This window comes from Crocodylus siamensis, chromosome 15, assembly GCF_052110815.1.
Source record: "Crocodylus siamensis isolate JL-2025a chromosome 15, ASM5211081v1, whole genome shotgun sequence".
In the NCBI taxonomy this organism is placed as follows: Eukaryota; Metazoa; Chordata; order Crocodylia; family Crocodylidae; genus Crocodylus; species Crocodylus siamensis.
This window is the reverse complement of record NC_143409.1, coordinates 14451983-14472520: the sequence shown is the minus strand read 5'-3', so window position 1 is coordinate 14472520 and position 20538 is coordinate 14451983. Positions and strand designations below refer to the sequence as shown.

The window sequence follows — 20538 nt, the reverse complement described above, 5'->3', positions numbered from 1 at the left end:
TGGATTTGCCTAGCTCTAGCAGGCCTCCTAGCACAGTGGTTCTCATTGGCAATGCGTAGGGATGCGCATGGGTGCACATGCACCCCCTGCAATAAGGCGCTGCCAACACTGCCGGCGGTGTCTGTGGGTGGTCACTGACCACTAGTTGACGCTCACCCCCACCCCCTCGCCATCTACAGCACTGTGGCCGCCTGCGGGAGTTTGCCTTGCCCCCCCCCAGCCTCTGGGGGCACGCAGCATGCATGGTGGTTCTCAACCTTTTTTGTACCAGGACCCATTTGTAAACATCAATGGCCAGCCCTGACCCAGTGCCCCTTACTCCCAACCCAGAGTCCCCTGCCCCCGGACCCCCAGTGTGTGGGTCATGGGGGGCCCCAAGCAGCCCCTCTCAGGCTGGAACTCTGCCAGCCTGCAAGGGAAAAGCCATGGTTTCACCTGTTTTTCTCCTTTAAAGGAGAATCCATTTTTAAGATGTGTTCATCCATTTTTGTGTTGTTCATCCAGTTTGATATCAGATTCACGCAAAAAACCTTGTCTGCCTATGTCCTTAGACCAACATGGCTACAACCTAACCCCCTTCATCCATTTTTAAAGTTTGTTCGTGAGCCTTTCATATATTCTGCTGGACAAAGGCCTGAACTTTTGAGAGCTGCTGCAGCTTGAAAGTGGTAAAGAAGAAATCATGGCAGCAGTCAAAGCCACAGAGGCTGGACAGAATCCCAGGAGGATGTCCCACCCCATATGTATTCAATTTAACCAATTAGCACCCCTGTTGCAGCACCTCTCAGCCAATGCAAGCTCTTTCTGGCTTTCTCCATGTGGATCATTGGTTGCTAGAGTTAATAAAGAGAGGCACAATTTGGCTTGGAGGCAGTTAAAGTGGTTCCCTGCTGCCCTTTGCTTTGTTTTGCTTGTTTGCATCCCTCCCACTTGCCTGCCTTTTGGCTAAGATCAAGTGTCCCGGCCTCTTGCGGGCTAAGATCAAGTGGGGGCATCCAAATCCCAAGACCTGCAGGCTTGGGCCTGCACATAGGATGCCTGCTAATGGATTTGGGAGTATCTGAAGTCCCAGGGTGGGAGCCTGGGATGGCGGATGCTTGCCGGTTGTAGTGTGATGCATGGTGTTTAAAATGATTGATTTCTGCCTGCTCAATCGATATGGTTTTTGGAACGACTGAGTTCTGCTCAATCAATATGACTTGGAACTGATTTGACTTGGAACACAAAATCTATTAAAAAAAAAAAAAGTTTGCATCCATCCCTCTTGGCCACCTTGGCCCCTGCCTGACTCCCTGGGCTTCAACCTAGAGCTTAATGCACCCGAGTGGCTCAGAGGCAACGTGACTGACACAGCAACTAGCTCCGAGGCAAGTCTCCTACAGGGCTGGCGGTAACTCCATCCACGTGCCCCTGGCACGGGCCTGGGCAAGGCAGCTCCATGTCGCAGAAGTTAAGGCAAGCAGGACATTTCTGTCCCTCCCTAGGAAAGCGTTATCCCCTGTTGGGTGGGTCAGTTATTTCTGTCAAGACACAGATTTATTCATGTGGACTCATTATCCAGCCCCTCCTAACGGCAAAGGCTAATGTCTTTGAACCTTCGCTCCTCGGGTGATGCCAGCTCTGCTCCAGAGACGGGTTTCATTTGCTGGGGCTGCTGCACAGGGCAAGCACAACGTGTTGTTTCTGTGAGCCGTGGCACAGAAAGATGATTAATTAAACATTGGTCTGGATAATCCCACACGCTTCCCCCCTCTGGCATTGTAAAGAGCAATCCTGGGACCCTGAGGTAAAAGGCACATCCAGAAGTCCCCACCCCCCCTCCCGCCCCGCCGTGCCGCGCCGCGCCATTGGCCGGGCGGGGGCGGGGGCGGGGCGCGCGGGGCCGGCTCGGGGCCGGCTCGGGGCGGCGCAGCCGCAGTGCGAGCGCGGAGCTCCGACGGGACGCGATGGAGCGGGCGCTGCTGGTGCTGGCGGCGCTGGGAGCGGCTCGCGGTGAGTGCGGTGCCCGCAGCAAGGGGGAGGCAGGCGGCAGGGGTGGCTGGGCAGGGCTCGGTGGCTCGTACCCTCCCTTGTACAGGACCCAGTGCTCCCCCGGGAGTGGGGCTGTGGGGTGACTGGGGGGCCCAAGCAGCCTCTGAGCGGGGGAAACGCTGCCGTTTCCCTCTAAAGGAGAATCCATTTTTCAAGTGTGTTCCCGACCCTTTCATATATTCTTGGGACCCACTTTTGGGCCTGGACCCAGAGGTTGAGAAATGCCGGGCGAGGTGACGTCTGGAGGGTCCCTTCCAGCCCTACTGCTCCATGCCTCTGACAGAGAGAGACCCCCTCACGGGGCCGCCAATGTGGTGTTTTGCTCGCGGTGTCCTGAGCTGGCTGAGAGGGGCTGGCGCGGAGCCTGAGCTGCATCTTCCCGTCCCGCGGCATAAACAAGTGGATGCGGCACCTCCGTGTTGGGAGCCGGAGGCCTGGCTCTCGCGGGGCTGGGTGCTCTTGGCCGCGTGGAGTTGGGGAGGCGGAATGGCACCCTGGAAGCTGCCTTGCTGCCAGCACAGGGGCTGCCCGGGGAACCTGCTGCGGTGAGAGACCCTCCTCATATGGAAGGGGAAGGTTGGGGGGATTTATACCGTGTGGCCTGGAGAGGAACACGCTAGGGGCACTTTTGCTAAGTTTCTTCCCCAGCTGTGTCCCAGCTCCCATGTAAACCAGAGGCTGCGGGTGTGGAGGCCGCTGGCACAGCAGATCCTGGGTATACTTGCTCGCCTCCCTTATTTCTCTTTAGGAAGCCAGTTCCCCTCCATGCACAGAACCAGCCTTGTCAGCAAGGCTGTGGCCAGCTGGCTGGAAGAAGCCCTGATGTGGAGCTGCTGAGTGCTTGGGAAACCTGTGGAGGAGTAGTGGGGCAAAGGCATCTCTACTCCCTACCCACACCGGTGTCTCCTCCTCCAGTGCTGGAGCTCATGGCAGTGCATTGATGGAGGATGAGATCATGCAAAACAAGGCTGGGCAGCAACTTGATCTGGTGCCCAAGTTTTACTGCTTCTTCTGCCTGCACTAAGGGAGCAGCAGCAGCATCTTTTCTGAAACTTCACTTAACAGGGGTTTATCACAGCTTGGTCTGTCTCTCATAAGCATGCACCCTGCAGATGCAGAGTGTCATGAAGAGGGATTAGTTCTGAGGAGCCCTGCTATTAAAAGACTAATGAGTAATAACTTTGAGCTGAGGCTTAGGCTGGTAAGAGCTGCTTGGGACAGCGAGTGCTCAGCTCATTAATGTCTACCCCCTCCCAGCACACAGGTAGTGGGGGATATTTGTGGGATCTCGTCTGCCCTCAGGCTTGCAGCAGGAGCCAGGGGCAGAGAGGAGCTCTGTGCCAGGGCATACGCTTCCCCATGGGTGATATGTGACACGGCCTTTCCCTCCAGCACGCCTGATATCAGGAGCTGTTCTTCCCCCACACTTGGCCATGGGTGAGGTCACCTTTCACTCTCCTCCTTGGGGTAACCTGAACAAATCCAAGCTGGAGCAACAGAGAGGGACTTGGAAATTGTTCTCAGCAGCCAGCTGCTCTGCAGTCCCTACATCAATTGAATTAGTAGGTTTTGGTCTGGCACAGAACCACTCTGAGACGCATCCCTTGGGTTGACAGAAATTAGGAGGGGAATGGTTATGGAAGAGCTCAGTCTTGCTTGGAGTGTTGGCTGGGATGTGTCTCATCAGGTCAGCGGTGAGGCTGTGTTGGTGACCAGGATTGCATAGGGGGGAGCATGCATAGCGTGGGGACAGAGACTTTCAATCTTCAGGGCTGTTGCTTCCAAGGCTTTGGGGCTAAGACTGCAAAGGCTGATCTGCCATGTGGAGCCCTCTGCAAAGAAGCAGTGCTCTGGGGGACAGTGCATAGGCAGACCACTACTCTGACGTCTGTGGGGCAGGTGCCCTGGTGGTCATGGGCCTTCCTGTGGAGTTTCTATATAGGTCTCGTGTGTGTTCTCCTTGAGACAGACCAGGGCAGCTTGCCCCTGCTGGTGTTCACTTGTTAGAGGATGTATCTGGTCCTGCCTTAATGCTGAGCGTGGCTGTCTTCGCCCCCTCGTCTGCCCAGCTCTGCGTTTCCATTCTTCATGCCTCCAGAGAGGCCATTTTTCATCTTGTTATACAAACTTTCTCCAGTGAAAAGCCAGAAGCTTGGTTCCTTAACCTACCTGCCCCACTGCTTTCACTGGTGGGCAGGAGGGTGAGAAAGGTGGACAAGAGCTCTTTTTCTGTCCCATGGGGTGGGTGGCACTGACTCTGAGTGTCCCTTCGCAGCCTCCCTGCAACCAGAGAACTAGAGGGAGTGGTTTGCAGCAAAGAATGATTAGGCTGAGTTCTGTGAGATAGGAATAGACCCCCAGCAGGATATGGACATGCTATGCTGAGCCCAGGATGGAAGGGGATAAACCCCCTAGGAAATGTGGGACTACAGCAGTCATACTGCAAGATTTGGGGTGATGTGTTGGGACAGATCCAGGGGGTGCAGTAGTGTGCTTGTGCCCTCCATTAACTGACAGTTTGATGCCCAGATCTGTGGTGGTAACAGCCAGACGCACGCACAGTGAGCTGTCTGCACCCTCCTTTTCACTGTCCTGGAAATCAAACACCCAGAGAAGGATGTATTGACCACAGATGATTCCCCTCAGCCTGTTCTGTCCCACCATCCTGCTTCCAGCATATCTCACTATGAGTCTTCCCCTGCCATCATTGGAAGAGGCTGAGACATTTGATAACAGTTGGAAACCTGGAACCTTCCTGCCCCCGTGTACAGACTAAATAGAGCAGTACATCTTTCTGTGCTGACAACAGAAATGTGCTTCTTTGCATAAACCTCGGTGCTGATGGAAACAAGGGGGTGTGAATGGTGGGCCACTGACATTGTGAGACTGGGAGCTGGGAAACAACAAAGCAGTGTGGATAAGACTGTAAATGCAGGAGTCCTGCAATTGCATTTTCCTCCAAGTCAGATTTCATTTAAAGACCTTGGTCTGTAGCTGGGAGTACGTGAGGTACATATGGGGTTTCACCAGCCACGTTTGCTTGTACTGAGTTGTGTTCTTGCTTACAGGTGACTTCTGTGAGGTAAACCAGTGTAAGAACGGGGGCACCTGCCTGACCAACGTCAGTGATGGTCCGTTCTTTTGTCTCTGCCCGGATGGTTTCACTGGGATTGACTGTAACGACACAGAGAAAGGTACAGTTGCGAGGCGCACAGACACTCCACTTCCTGAAGTCTGATCTGATCTCTGCATAACACGATGTATCAATAACAACACAGCAAAGTGCATGGATCCTCACATGCCTTGAGGGCACTAGCATTTGGCAGACTGCCTCTATCTGTTGGTCTCAAATTCCAGCCTTGCTGATTGATGACTTTTGCCCATGTTTTCATTGGTGCCCTACCCAGGCACTTGAATTCTGGCAGGTCTCAGTTGCTTGGGGTGTGTTGCTATCTCCAGGGACATGAGGTAAACCCATGGCTGCTGGTTTGCCATGAGTAAGAAAAACCAAATAGAGACTGAAAATATCCTTTATTCTCTATCAGTTGGGTGGTCAGTCCACGTGACAGAGGGAAATATGCTAGGGTACCACAGATTCAAAGCTCTTCAGAAAGCGTACATTTTTATACAGGTATTCTTTTTTTGAGCCATCCACTCACACACTCATAAGCTAACACCAGGATGCCCACAACTAGATACTGTTCCTTTCTGTTGCCTAAAATTACATTACCATTTCAGTCCACTTTCCGCATTCCTTGACAGTCTTTAAAGTCACCCAGGAAGCAACACCTTGATTGAGGTGATACTGAATAGAAGCAGACAAGGTTCTTTGGGTAAATCTGAAATCTCTTTAGACCAACTAAATAGTTGGAAAAAATGTTCTTTACAAGCTTTTGGGCACAAACACCCTTCTTCAGGCATAGGGAGAGTTTGATGGTGTTTGTGTGCTGTCTTGGGTGGAGCATTTATAATCATTTTTAATCACTCTGACAACTCACAGACCTTCTAGCATATCTATCACCTCCTTGTTGCACTTCCAGGATGGGTCTGACTATCAAACTGTCTTGTGACAGCCAGTAGGGTGAAGGTCTTCTCACCTGGGAACTAAGAAACACTGTCAAAGCATGCTTCATGTCCTTCTCCAGCAGCTGTTTTGCTAGAAGATGGCATCTTACTACTTCTAGCAGATGATGGAGTGGTATCAGTCTGTGCTGTGGAGCTAAAAATCCCAGATTCAAACCCAGATGCAGGCCAGGGGGAAGCTTTTTACAAGGTTACATTAGGTCCACACCTTGGGGGCCTAAGACAGAACAAAACTCACTGTAGTAGCAGATATCCTTGGGCCATGAATTCACAGCAAAGGAACCCAACCCCAAACCTTCTGGAGCTTTCCCAGTTCCCTTTTGACAGCTGTTTGTCTCCTCTTCCTTCCAGGCCCCTGCCATCCTAATCCCTGCCACAACAACGGAGTGTGCCAGATCCCACCCAACAGGGGAGATGTCTTCACTGAATACATCTGCAAGTGTCCCTCTGGGTTTGAAGGCACCCACTGCCAAGAGAGTGAGTAGGTGCTGCTTCTATGAGGAGGGTGCTGGCTCTGGGTGAGGTGGAGCCCTGGCGGTGGAGGTTTTGCAGATGCCACAAAGTTATCAGGATGTTCTCCCTGTGAGAGACCAGGTGTTTGCATGTTCTTCAGGGGTTGGGTTTGTTGTGTGCATGCTTCGTTACCTTCCAAGTGTTGCTGGGCAGCACTGGGGCTCTGACTTACCCAGCAAGAGGCCTTGCAAGCTTTGTTCGCGCCGAGGCATCAAATGTTTCCCATCTAGAGCTGCGGAAATGTGCTGGGCAGCCTTGTGTGGTGACTCATTCTCCTTGCATACCTTCAAGCTGACTGAGTAGCTCTGGCTCCTGCGGCACAGAGGTCACGCAATTCTATATGTCCTGCTGTCGCACCCACTCGGTCCTGTTCCTGGGCCATACCAATGAATCCAGGGGCAGAGGGAGGTTAGCAGGGCTGGCTCTGGGTGCATTGAGAGAACTGGAGAAATGGTGAGGTACTGAGAGTGAGGCTGACAGGTGAGTGCATTTGCATAGCCCCCCCTTGCATATCACTGGGCTTGATCAATGGCAGGATTTTGCCTTTGGGGATCTATCTGACCTGCAAAGGAATTTCTGCATCATATGAAGCCTAGAGTGGCATCATTTCCCAGAGTTTTGCATGGCTGGGGGAAAGAACCAATACTCAGAATCCAACCTTTCTCTAGTAGGGGCTTCCAGCAGGAGCAGCTACAGCTACATAGATCCTGGCAGCCACAGCAAGGGCTGAGAGCATCTCCTGGGATTAAAGCTCCTCAGTAGCCTGACAGAGCAGCTGTGTGCTGATGGCTCTGTGCCCTTTCTTCCTGTGGTACAGGGTGTGAACTGAAGATTTGGCATTACGCCCTCAGTCTTTCCCTTCCTGTCTCCCCTAGACAAGAATGAGTGCTCCTCACAGCCGTGCAGAAATGGAGGCACCTGCCTTGATCTGGATGGTGACTATACCTGCAAATGTTCCTCTCCCTTCCTGGGAAGGACCTGCCAGATCCGTAAGTCCTTGACAGTGATGAGATTACGTGGGGGACCCCTCACTCCTGGCTCCCAGTTGGTCTTCTCAGGGCTCAGCAGCACAAAGGAGCTCCCCTTGGTTGGCTCAAAGGACATCAATAATTTCTGGAGTCCAGCAGCTCAGGTGTCTGCTGTGTGCTGCTTGATGCTGAGGTTAGTGGTGGAACTGGGCTCAGGGAGATAGCTGTGCAGTGTCTCTGCAGGACTACCAGCTCTCCTGCCTCCTTGCTCGGGTGGGGATCGGGGAGCTTTGGAGGCTACAGCACAACACAACCCAGAGTAAGAATTCACCTCCTCAGGTTGCTATAAGTGTGTATGTGAGGATGGGATGCCCTGGTGGCCTGACGGTAGAGAGAGGAGCCTCAAAGGCAGGGGCATTCCTCGCCAGTCTGTCTACACTTGAGCTGGTGGTGAGATACCCCACAGAGCACTCGTACAGACCTAGATATTGCCCCTCTGCCTGCATTCAGGATTGGTACAGACCAAGTAGGTCTGTATGACCTGGTTGATAGAAATGCTGAGGGTGAAGCCCTGGGAAGGGGCCAGGGAGGAGCCAGCTGTGGCAGGAAATAGGTGGAACCAACCATGTTTCCATTTTTCTGAAAAATGGGCCCGCTGTCATGAGTGGCCAGTGGAAACCCTGGCATTGATCTGTCTTTACTTTTGGTTCCAGGAGCATTTGCTCTCTCTGGAAGGCCAAGAGTGTGGTAGCTACAAACTCCTGTGGTGCAAGGCAGGAGAATGACTCCTTGCTTTCAACTCCCAGTCACATTCTGTCACTCTTTCTCCACCTCCTCCTCTTCCTCTCTGTCATCTCTCGTCCTTTGTTCCTGCCCCTGTTCCAGGCTGTGCCAATCTGCTAGGCATGGAGGGAGGGGCCATTGCAGATGCTCAGCTCTCTGCCTCATCTGTGTACTACGGGTTCCTTGGCCTGCAGCGCTGGGGTCCTGAGCTTGCTCGGCTCAACAACCAAGGGATCGTGAATGCCTGGACCTCCAGTAACTATGACAAAAATCCCTGGATTCAGGTACCTGCCTTCTGGAGAGCCCCATGGTGTATTCTTGGGGGAAGCTGTGAGCTCATGGGGCAGTGGGCATCAAGCCTTGGCCACAGCTGGAGACTAGATGGTGGACTTATCAGAAAGTTGCTCTTTTCTGCTGTAGATCCCTCCTGTACTTTCTGTTTCTCATGGGGTGAGGGGAGGACAAGTCTGAACCCTGTCAACAAAGAAGGGGTTAAATGACCAAACCCAGTGCTGTTTTCCATGCTAAAATCAGCACCTAAGAGAAGTGGGTGCTGTAGGGGTATTGATAAGATTGAGGCATAGGGTTCCTTTAGGGGATAAACCCTTGCTGCTGGGATACAGGGGCTTAATTTTATGGGAGGAGGAGCTGGGGAAACATCTTGCACTGCCTTGCAAAATGATGCATCCCTCCTCCTTAATGGTGGGACCAGAACTGGGATGTGGGGCCATAGCAATAAGGGGTTCTAGCACAGTGGAAATGGAGGAGCCTGGAGATGGACAGAAGATCCTTAGGAGGACTTCTCCTGTTGGGGATCTCAGGCTGAGTCTGTTCCTAAGTGTCTTGCCTGGCACCAGCAGAGTTACAGGTCGTGTATATGGTGCTGAGCCTATAGGAGACAAGGGAGTTCAGGGTGCAAACAGAGAATGCACATTGGCATGTATTCCTCACCCTCTTCCACCCATCCTGCCACAGGCCAACCTGCTGAGGAAGATGAGGCTGACTGGCATCATCACCCAGGGTGCTAGCCGGGCGGGCAAGGCAGAGTATGCACGCATCTTCCGAGTGGCCTACAGTTTTGATGGGCGTGAGTTTATGTTCTACAAGGATGAGAAACATGACAGAGAAAAGGTGGGTGCTGTGGTAACAGGTCTATTGGTGCTGGATGTTGGAAGAAAAGATGGGGAGGGTGGGGCTGTGTCTGTGCAGGGCAGAGGGTCCGTATATGGGGGTATTGGCATGTAGGGTGATCACATAGTGAAAGCAGAGCACTGGGGTTGCTGTGTGGCCTCAGAGAGAGGAGGGGAAGTCTGGAAGGAAGAGCTGTGGTTGCAGTAAGGCAGACAGTGGAAATCTCATCCAAACACCGGGGACAATAAATGCCAGTGATTTCCTAATAGGGCAAATGGTCTCACATGTGCATACACCCTGCGCCTGCCCACATAAACAACATTGCAGTTGGCCAAAGGGCAGGAAGGCTGTGGCTTGTGACAAACTCCACCTTTCATTTGCTCTTCCCTGTGAGCTCTTGTTCAGTGCTTGCGAATACCTGGCCAGCTACCTGGTACTTACTCAGCAAATGCTGATGGTTGTTTGGTGCTCTGCATCTGCTATCTCTTGTTTAATTGTCATGGATTGGGAACAGTACTCTGTCACATGGGGGGACCTGCTACAGTACCTGAGGGGAGATGGGGCATGGGTAAAGGGAACCACATGCAGACACTGGAGGGAATGGTGACTCCTTCGGATCAGTCAGGCTCAGCCTCCACAGCAGCCGCATTTATAGGATTCAGGTTTGGCCTGTGAACTGTTTGCTGTGGGGGCTGAGTTCATAAGTGGGTCTGTTCTGTGCAGCACTATTAGGATTATACATTTCTGTGTGATAGTAGATCACTATAAATATATACTATATTTACTTGCTGGTAAGCTGACAGAAGCTGCCTCTCGATAGCAGTGTTGCCAGCCCTCAGGATTTTACCTAAGCCCTTAAGTAACTGATGGTCCCACAAAGCCCGGGTTTCTGACATCCCGTGAGTATAAGAGAATGTCAGATAACTCCTGTAAAGTGACTTTCAGAAAAAAGCCTGGACATATAATGCCAGTGTGCCCTGAAGGTGTAAAGCCTCAAGACAAAGGGAAAGAACGTGACATTTGGTATTTAGGACAAAGGCGTTTCCTGGATTTTAAGCCAGTCTCGTAACTTTTGGCATCATGGCTCATGCTGTTGTAACAGCTGGAGCTGGCTGTCCTGGGACAGCCTCCTCCCAGGCTAGTAGGGAAGGGTTTTGCTATGTGGCTTTGTTGTGTGTCCCATAAGGTCAAAATCTGCTGGCTGGCCAGGATGCAGAGTGGAGAAAGAGCCCAGAATGGCATTCTTCCCCACAGCCTAACACTCTCCCCCCCACATTTTCTTGTGGCCTTTGCTCCTGCAGGTGTTTCTTGGGAATGTGGATAACTACAGCATGAAGACCAATATGTTCAACACTCCCATCACGGCACAGTATATCCGCATCTACCCCATGCAGTGCCGCCGGGCTTGCACGCTGCGCTTTGAACTCGTTGGCTGTGAGATGAATGGTAAATGTCTGCCCTGGGCCAAATAGATGCCATGCAGCTTGGGGCACTTGCTCCCCTCTCTACAGTGGGCTTCTACACTTTGGGCCAGTTCTTGGTTGGGTCAATGCTGAAGGAAACAATGGTGAAGCAGTAGTTGACTCCAAGATGAACATGAGCCGGCAATGTAACAAGGCTAATTGCACTGTGTGGTGTATTAGCAGATGCATGACCAACAGATCGAGGGAGGTGATGCTCCCCCTCTATGTGGCATTGGTCAGGCCGCAGTTGGAATAATATGTCCAGTTTTGGGCGCTGCACTTCAAGAGGGACACAGGGAATCTGGAGAGGGTTCAGAGGAGGGCCACTTGCATGATTAGTGACCTCTGTGAAAGACCCTACGAGGGGAGGTTGAGAGATCTGGATCTCTTCAGCCTTCACAAGAGACAGCTGAGGGGAGACCTTGTAGCCATCTATAAGTTTATCAAGGGAGGACAAAATGGAATTGGAGATGCACTATTTACCAGAGCACCCCAGGGAGTAACTAGGAATAATGGTTGCAAGCTAGTGGAGAGTAGATTTAGGTTAGACATTAGGAAAAATACTTTTACAGTAAGAGTGGCCTGAATTTGGAATGGGCTTCCAAGAGAGGTGGTGCTATCACCTAACTTGGAGGTCTTCAAGAGGAGGCTTGATAGTCACCTGGCTGGGGTCATCTGACCTCAGTCCTCTTTCCTGCCAGATGCAGGGGGTCAGACACAATGATCTGTTGGGTCTCTTCTGACTCTGCAATCTGTGAAACCCAGCTGATGCAGGAGGTGGCTGTTGAGACTCTGTAGGGAGCACTGTCTCGTAACACTAGTGCCCAGGTGTGCTGCTGGAGGGTGCTGGGCTGCAGGGAGCAGTGCAGCAAATCTGTACGAGGCACACCCTTTGTGCTGCTGGAGGGGTGGCCCCCGTACTGAGACCAGGAGACTCGGCTGTGAGAGATCTGCAGAGGCTTTCCACAGGACCGGAGGCTGTTAATCCCTTTGTTTCAGCCAGATCATGTCTTGGGTAATTGCACCCCCTTTTCCCTTGCTCCTTCCCAGGCCATCAGAATTAAGACTCAGAATAGTTCTTCACGCCCCTGTGAGTGCTGTTAACCAGATGCTGTTTCCATTTCGCGGCTGGCTGGAAACACTGCTGCAGAGTTTGCAAAAGGCTCAAGGATCAAAGTCCCCTAGAATTACAGCTTAAACTGAGGTTCAGTCAGCTGGACTTCTCCCCTGCCAGCTCTGCATTCCTACCCTGACCCGTGTGCTAGGCAGTGCATGATGCAGTGAGCCCAGATCGCAGCCCCCTGGATTGCTTTGCTGGGGGAGAGGGGGAGGGGACAGAATTGACTCTCTCCTTTAAACCTTGAACACTGAGTGCTTGTCTGGGCAGTGCTGTCAGGAGCCAGGGTGCCTGAGGGGGCTGGTAGTGAGTCCCTACTGCCTGCGTGCCTGTACGATCAGCTGATGGTGCTGGTGCCATTGTTAGGGGGTTCATGCGTCTGTGTCACAGCTGGCACTGCAGACTTCTGCAGAGGCTAAGGATTAGGTTGCTTGGAGACCAGGTGCCCTTGCATGGATGCATCTGGGCTGGGGTACCAGAGCAGGGGGCATGGAGGTGATAAGTGTTTCCTGCCGCTGCTCATGCTTGCAATTACTTGGGGCAATAGAGAAGCCTCTGTTTGCAGGGGCATCCATCCAGCTGCTTCAAGCAGCTGCACAATCAAATTGTAACACCAAGGCCTTGGAGCATGCCATAGCTCAGCCCTGCTGGGAGCCTGCCAGGTTTCTTTCCCCCCCCGCAGGCGCAGGTGCAGGCGCAGGCAGGAGGGAGGTGGAAGAGCAAACCCAGCAGAAACACTGCAAGGAGGAGTGGGGGAAATCTCTGGGAACCCTGGGAGCTGGAATTAGCTTGAGGGTTCAGCATCTGGGGTTTCCTGGAGCCTTCTGGGGAGAGTGAGCTGTGCTGAGTGGCACCGACTGGCAAGTCTTGGGCACAGGAACCCAGGTTTAATGCTGCCTAAAGCAGCTGTGCTTTGCTTTTGCATCTTCCCCTTCCCTTCATCCATCTCTTCCTTGAAAGCATCTAGGGCCACAGTGACATCCACCGGTGGTGATGGGAATCTCAGGGTTGCTTACAGCTGCCCAGCTGCAGGGTGTCGTCTGGCCAAGGGATGGGAAGCAGCCCCCTGCTGGATCTTCCTCCTCTTCCCAGCAGCCACCAGGCTAGTGTTTCCATGCACGGGAGGTGGTTAGATGGCAGAGGCTGGGAAACTACCGGGCAGAGAAGGGAGTGACCCTGCTTTACGCTGCTGCCCTGAGAGCAGGCTCTGCACCTGGGCAGTGCTGAGGAGAGCATGTCTAGCACCATCCCTGCGCCCCAACCGAATTCTGGCCCCTCAAGCTCCCATCAGTTCTGCCTCCATTTTTGCTTCCTGCCTCCTCTCTGCAGCTCAGGGTGTTCAGCAGCCCCTCTTCCATCCTTGGGGGCTTCAGGGGGGTCCTGTCTTAGGCAAGTTTCATGGACAGGAGGAGGAGCTGTCCATGAAACCCAGAGGAGGCAGGGAGAGAGCAGAGCTGTCTTCAGCTGCAGGACTCTGCTCCTTCCCCTCCTCCCCCACAGTGAGACTGGGCTCCTGAGGAGGAGGGGAAGGAGCTCTATGGGTGTCCTTCCTCAGCCCTGATAGGCTTCTCTGCCCCCAAAGGTGGGCATGCGGAGCAGGCATCCAATCATAGGGGGCTTTCCTCCAGGCGGAGATGTTGCTCCCTGTTAATTCTAGGGTGCAGCTCTTTGTGAGCCGGCATGCAGTGAGCACTGGGCTCGGGGCTCCAGCCCCTTGGTGTAGGGGCAGTAACAGCAGTGGTCATCTTCCTGCAGCAGGGGGTGCTGCCAGCCAGCGAATGGCCCTCAGCAAATACATCGGGGGACAAAACTGCAGCTAACTCGCCAAATCCAACTGCCTCTCTTGCCTGCTTGAAGGAGATGGAGATTTGGGGCTTCTAGCTCTGTATGCTTGGGTCTTTGGATATTCCTGCTGTGCTGAGTGGAGGCCCTTGGGATTGCTGCTTTCTGGGTCCTTGGTCCCCGCTTGGTGCATTTGGGGGGTCTCTGCTTTTCATGACTCTCAGGCATCTGGGTGTCTGCTCTGTGTTTATTTGGATGGTGATGCTGCTGGCCTCTTCCATGTCACTGTCTGTAAACCATTGTGTTACAGTGTATTTCAACATGGCAGGTTGCTCGGAGCCACTGGGCATGAAATCCCGCCTGATCTCTGACCAGCAAATCACGGCCTCCAGTGCTTTCAAGACATGGGGCCTCGATGCGTTCACCTGGTACCCCCACTACGCCCGTCTGGACAAGACGGGCAAGACCAATGCCTGGACTGCTCTCAGCAATAACCAGTCTGAGTGGCTGCAGGTGTGTCCTATTATCTGACGGGATCCTCTTTTGGGGGAGGACAGAGGGGCATGGAGGTCTGCTGCTGTGGCCAGGAGCAGAGGAGATCCCAGTTCTCATCTGGTCTCCCTTTATGGCTTTGTCAAGGCACTTAGTTTCTCCATCTTTTAAAATGGGGCTAGTTGTCCTTCCCTGTCTCCCAGAGGGAGGTTGTGGATTTGCATTGGAGGGCTGGAGGCAGTGTGTTTCCTGGGTTACTGGGTCAGAGGAAGGAGTTTGGGTTCTGGCAGAATTCAGGCAGCCGCTGAACCCTTGCTGTTTCAGAATAGGTGTGCAAGCTCTGTGCCTCTGGGATTGCAAAGGGGACTTGGCCATAGGCTCACAGGCACTTCTGGCTCTAGCCAGTTGTGTCTGTGACTACAGGTGGGAAGGATGGGCATCGGAAGACCCTCAGCTGTCCTCACCCCATTACACTCTGGCATCCTCGTTCCTTGATCAGCAGAGTGGGCGACTGGTCCTGGCCTTCCCCTGTCCTCTACTATAGGCCTGACCCTCCTACTTAGCACTGGTTCCCAGCTGGTCCCTGCTCCCATCCCTTTCTTCTGTCAGTGGAGGGAGCCCTCTGGGCAGCAGCTCACCACTCCTGCAGAAAGGGCACATGCATCCAGGGTGTTGTGTCACAGGCACAGCCCAAGCCTCCCTCCCAGAACACAGGAACCAGGTTGGGTTCTTCTCACTCCCCAAGTTGATTATTGCTCCATGAGAGTGCAGACCTCAGCTGCATGTCAGGATCCTCTGGGGGTGCTCCGGCAGCTGGGACTGGCATGGGGGAGAGGGGAGGGGAGATGAAAGGCAGGTGCCATGGCTGCACAGCTTCTAGAGCACTGAACAGTCCTCAACAGTCCTATCCTTGGGACCTGGGCATTTCTCCTCTTCACTGTCCCCTGTAGTGCTATCGTGTCCCTGTTCCTCACCCAAGTCTGAGTATCTCTGACCTCTTTCTCTGGGAAAAGGCTTTCAATGAACGGCTGCTCAGCCTGCTAGTGACTGAACACACTAGGAGAGGGGCATGAAAGCCCTAGGTGTATGTGGAGAGGCTGGGTGCAGAGGGTGAGATTGGTCTTGCAGGAGGAGGCCATGCTCAACTTGGGTGAAGGCAAAGGAGACTTCAAGCAGGGTTTTGCCTCCTCCGCTTTTGGTCTGCTTCTCAGCTGGTCCATTCCTGTCCTTCCTGACTGCCCTGCTCCATGGCCCTGGGCAGCACAGTGTTCCTGCTCTCTCTCAGCCCTGAGCTGCCAGCTCCTGCTGCTGGCCATGCCCTGGCACACTTTTAGGGGCTGCCCTGTCTGGCAACCTGGGGTCGTCTCTGCTGGTTCTCTGGCACTGGGTGAATTCCAGGGACCTTTCTAGCCCTTTACACACAGGAGCAGATTTGGGGCAGAGTTTCCCCGTGATCCATTGTCTGGCCACGCAGGCAGAGAGGATCCTTGTGGGCAGTTGTGGGTCTTTGGCCAATATCGTTACTTAAAGCTTGTTAGGATGGGGGGTCATCAGCAGAGCAGTGAGGAGGGGTTCAGGCAACCTTCCCCCTGCCCCACACCAGCCTTTGGTGGGCTCAATCGGCTCTCATGAGCAGCAGGGCAGACTCAGAGGAGGTGAGTCTGCTTTATCTCTGCCTTGTGTGTCTCCTAGATTGACCTCCAGACACAGAAGAAGGTCACTGGCATTGTCACCCAAGGGGCACGGGATTTTGGGCACATTCAGTACGTGGCAGCCTACAAGGTGGCCTACAGCGATGATGGACGGTCCTGGACTCTTTACAAGGACAGCCAGACAAATACCACCAAGGTGCGGGCAGGGAAGGGGCTTTCATAGGCCAGTGGGAGACTAGTTCCAGCATGCCAATGGGACTGGGGGGCTGAGGCGGTGCAACCCATAGCTGGGGTGATGACAGGGTCACATTGCTCCTGGCTGAGGGTTTTGCTAGCCAAGGAGCTGCTGGTGAAACTGGGGCTAATAGCAGGGAGGAGCAGAGGACAGAGCACCTGTTCCTGTGATGAGTGGGGGCAGGGGACTCTTGCACTGACTTCCCTGCCGGGGTCTGGGAGGTGCAGGCTGATGCTCAGTAAGGCCTTTAGGCAGCTCCCCAAGGCATGTGTATGGCAGCTCCTTCCCTGCAGTACCTGCTCCCCGTTTCAGTGGCTCTCTCCTCCTCCATAGATCTTCCACGGGAACAGTGACAACAGCTTGCACAAGAAGAATGTGTTCGACACGCCCTTCTACACCCGCTTTGTGCGCATCCTGCCTGTGGCCTGGCACAACCGCATCACGCTGCGCGTGGAGCTCCTGGGCTGCGATGATTAGTCTCCCATCTCCGGAGGGGAGGGTGGCGTGGAGGGGAAGGACTGGGCTGATCCCCCAGCCCTTGCCCTGCACACTTACTGCTGTACCACACCCTCTCCACGTCTCGCCCATGCCGCCCTGTGCCTATGTCTTTGCTTCCCGTCCCTTGTGGTGGGGAGGGCAGTGGCGGTGGGCATGTGGTGTCGTCCTGCTCTAGCTGAAGCCATTAGAAGTCTCAAGGGAAGGCGCGGGGCCCCTCTCGCTTCGCTTTAGAGAATGCGATGGCCCTGCCTTGCCGGGGCTGCTGTACTTGCACTAGCACTCAGAGGCCCCCCAGTCCACCTTGGGCCTGCAGCACTGCACTTTGGGGCCACTCCCCTGGGGCGGCTCTTGTCCTCGGCCCTAAGAAGTTGCTTCACTTGTTCTCCATCCAGGGCCCTGCAACCTGGGACCCTGAAAACTCCTAGCTCTGCTTCCACTGAAGGCTCCTCAGCCACCTTCTATGTAGTCAGCCTAGGAGCTCAGGTGCGCTTTGGGGAGAGGTGACCGGAGCAGATACGGTCACTGCTTGCCTCCATCTCTGAAGCATGGGCAGCCAGCTGTCTTACCCCCCGGTGCTATATCCATGCTTGAGTGTGTCAGGAGGATGTAGAGAGGGCTCCCTGTTCCCTGGCTCCTATTGCAATCCAGAGGGGCTCCTGGGAAGACTCAGTGCTGGTGCAGATTGCTCTACTGCATGCAGGCTGCCTTACGCAGCAGCACTGACAGGCTTGTTTTGTCATGTCCACATAGTGCCAGGAGAGTGATGAGAAGGGGTGGGAGCATGGCTCCTGTCAGAAGACAGGGCCTTGGTGTGGGGGAGCAGCTGACAGCTGTAAGCCAAGGACCTGTTTTCAGTCCCAGTGTCTAGCTTTGTCTGGCAGAACCTGCCCCTGTCCTTAAGGTGCGTCAGCCAGGGGAGATTAGTGCTGGCTGGTAGGGCAGCTGGCTATGCAGCGTCTGCCGGTGCAAAGCTAGGGAAGAAGCTTGTGGGGTGGGGAGTATAGCCAACAATGCCTAGGACCTGCTCGTAATGCCTCAGGACAGACTCTTCCATAGGGGTCAGACGTGGGGGAAGTGCTGTCTGCCTGCCTGTTTTGTGCTTCCCATGTATGTAAGGTTTAGTATAAGGCCTGTGAAGAACCAGGCCAGCCAGGCTGCCAGACACCGTATGGTAAAATCCTCCCCAGCCGCTCAAAGCAGCCCGGGGTCTATTTACTTTGGTTGGTTTATAAGGTGCAAGTCTACCCTGCCTTCTGCTGCCTGCAGCCCTTGTTCTGGAGTGGCCTGGTGAAGCTGGTAGCCCCCAGGCTGCACCAGGCCAAAGGGCCAACCCAGCAAATGCACTTGGTTTCTGGTGCTTTGCTACACCAAGTCCCAAGACGGCTTCCAGAACAGGAGCTGAGGCTCCCCACCAGCTTTCCTGAAGTCTCTTCAGCAGCACCTGGCAAGGAGGGGCTGGCACATGGAGCTGACTGGGGTGTGCTGAGGGGCTCTGAGACCTTGTGCATTCAGTAAAGCCCATGGTATTATCCTCAGCACAGGGGAAATGTGCTGTGTGTGAGATGAGTGACACTGGGGCAAGGGGTATGTATTGTGCTGCTGGACTAAACTGTCCTTCCATAAGAGCCTCCTTGCACTTGGGGCATTGGATCTGCTCAGGGCAGAGAGCAGCCTTCACTTGCTACGAGCCAGTGTTCAGGCAGGGCTGTTTGGTTTGCATATGAGCTCTGCCTGCTTTCCCAGGTGCCAGTCCCATGGTGATGGTCCTGGGGCCTCAGGAACAGTAGTGTCTTTATACCTCCCCTTCTCCCTTGGCAGAGATGGTCCTTTATGGGGTTGGTGCCCATCACAGCCTCTTAACCTCACGGCCTCTGCGTTCTAGCCTGGAACCGTCCAAACTCCTAGCCCGTAGTGATGCCCCTCTCCTATGTGTCCTGCTGTTTGGAGAGTTTTCTCCAGGCTCTGCTCTGGGGCCAAAGTGCTGGTGTGAGTCTCAGCAAGGTAGTTTCTAGCCCCAGTGCTAGCAGAATAAAGCTTGAAAATGCAACGCCTGCATGCTCCAAATGCAGAAGGCAAACAAACAGAACCCCAACCATCATTTTTTAAATCTCATGATTCTGGAGGCCTGTCTCATGAATGCTCATGGAGGGCAATGCTGATCCATTGATTCCTATGGGTATGGGGCTGAGAAAGGAGGTACCATGTGACATGGCTAGCTGGCCATAGTGGGGACTGGCAGAGCAGAATTGGTAGCATGCGGGCACAACCAGCTGGCCAAAGGCAAAGCTTGCAGAGCTGTTTTTTCCATGACTTGGTCTGGCACAAGGTGTGATGTGGAGCAGGGCCTTGTGTGTGCTTGGGAGGGAGATGGACTTGGTGGGGGGAGGCGGGGGTCACTAGTGTGGAAGCAGTGGAGTCTTGCCCAGGAAGGCAGTGCCCCCTGGAGGCACATCTCTGACAGTATTAAAACCAGCCGAAACTCACGGGCACCTGTCTCAATTTGTCTGTCGCTCGCTCTTGTGCTCCCTCAGGCTGAACATGGAACAGGCTTCTGATCCATGAAGATTAGGGAAGGAAGCCCCCATCCTTGAGGGCTCCTGTGACCCCATCACCCTGCCAGGGTCACCTGGCCTCTGGTCCTTCCCTGGCAGAGCTCACACTCTGCCTGCCCTGCCTCTGCTCTGGGAGGCAGTGCCAAAGTCCAGGGCTGGTTATGGATGCAGTGAGAGTGGGCTGCATGCTCACATCCTGGTCTCACTCCCTCCCCGCAGTCTGTCGCCAAATAATTGCCCAATTCACTCAGCCCTACTGTGCTGATTGCAGCTCAAGATGAGCACATCAGTCCCCAAGACCTGGGTTTCCTCTCTGCTCTCCCAGCTGCCTTTTGTGTCTCTAGCCCAGTGCTGGCAGGGGGCTGGAATAGCTGGGACTGAAGAGCCATGGATTCCAGCTGCAGGCTCCTCCTGCAATGAGCTGCTGTGGAGGATGGCAGTGCTGAAGGCCACTGCTGCTGGGGAAGAAGTTTTGAGGTAAAGAAGCTGCTTCAGGAAATTCCTTTGGGGAAACTCAGAGCATCAGGAGCCCGGAAAACGGCAGAGATGAGAGGCACATGCGCTCACAGTGATCCCAGAAGGATCTGATTATCTGCACGGGGCTAATGGGGAAGGCAGCAGGAGGGCACTGTCTGGAGGCAGGGTTGGGAGCTGCAAGGATAGGGTGGGAGGGAGTGGCATGGGGCGGTGAGAAGCTAAATGAACATGGAGAAGGGGGGCAATCCCCGAGCCCTTCAGTCAAGCGCAGTGCAGTCTTGGGCAGGGGCTAGCGAACAACCCTCTCATGTGAGTTGTCATTCCTCCCCTAGAGCTAGTGATGGGCAAACCCCAGCCAGTCCAGCTCAGGGAAGCAGCACAACGTCTCTAGCTCTCACACCTCTTCCCCTTGTTCAGACACTAGGGCCAAGCTCTCAAGATCAGTGTGTCCTTAATGGGACTTCAGGTCCAGGCCAGAAATGCGGGGTATAGGGAACACGCAACTAACTCCCCAGGCCTGCTTGGCGCTCAGTGGCAGGACAGGGCAGAGGTTCAGGTTGGTCCCTCATTTATTCAAACCTGGCTGCCCCTCTGTACCTCTCTATCCCAGGGCCAGATTGCAAGGAGCAGTAGGAAGACTTGGGGGGGGGGGGTCTCTCCAAGTTGGTAAACTAACCTGAGGGTCCACCAAGCCTCTGGGCCCTGGCCAGGTATACTTATATGCTCACTGTCCTTTGAAGGCTCCTCTCCACCCCAAAATC

At 54.1% G+C, this 20538-nt stretch overlaps 1 protein-coding gene across 2 annotated transcripts; it reads left to right on the top strand.

Moving 5' to 3' along the window:
• Positions 1-1892: 1892 nt before the first annotated feature.
• MFGE8 (milk fat globule EGF and factor V/VIII domain containing) lies at positions 1893-19231 on the top strand. Of its 2 annotated transcripts, none has more exons than XM_090028787.1 (10): positions 1893-1992; positions 5100-5225; positions 6466-6591; positions 7503-7616; positions 8481-8662; positions 9354-9509; positions 10811-10955; positions 14200-14384; positions 16056-16211; positions 16584-19231. In XM_090028787.1, exons 1-10 carry the CDS (start codon positions 1947-1949, stop codon positions 16725-16727), a joined length of 1380 nt encoding a protein of 459 aa, XP_089884913.1. In that variant the 5' UTR covers positions 1893-1946; the 3' UTR covers positions 16728-19231. The 2 variants fall into 2 exon arrangements, with proteins under 2 accessions (XP_089884913.1, XP_089884912.1); XM_090028786.1 differs by having other exon boundaries at positions 14182-14384.
• Positions 19232-20538: the final 1307 nt, after the last annotated feature.

What these genes read in the sequence shown, in the direction of transcription:
- MFGE8 (XM_090028786.1), top strand. Translation starts at nt 1,947, where the DNA reads ATGGAGCGGGCGCTGCTGGTGCTGGCGGCGCTGGGAGCGGCTCGCG. An exon ending in GGGAAGGACCTGCCAGATCC is followed by an intron (nt 7,617 to 8,480) that starts GTAAGTCCTTGA and finishes CCCCTGTTCCAG; the next exon opens with GCTGTGCCAATCTGCTAGGC. An exon ending in CGTTGGCTGTGAGATGAATG is followed by an intron (nt 10,956 to 14,181) that starts GTAAATGTCTGC and finishes ATTGTGTTACAG; the next exon opens with TGTATTTCAACATGGCAGGT.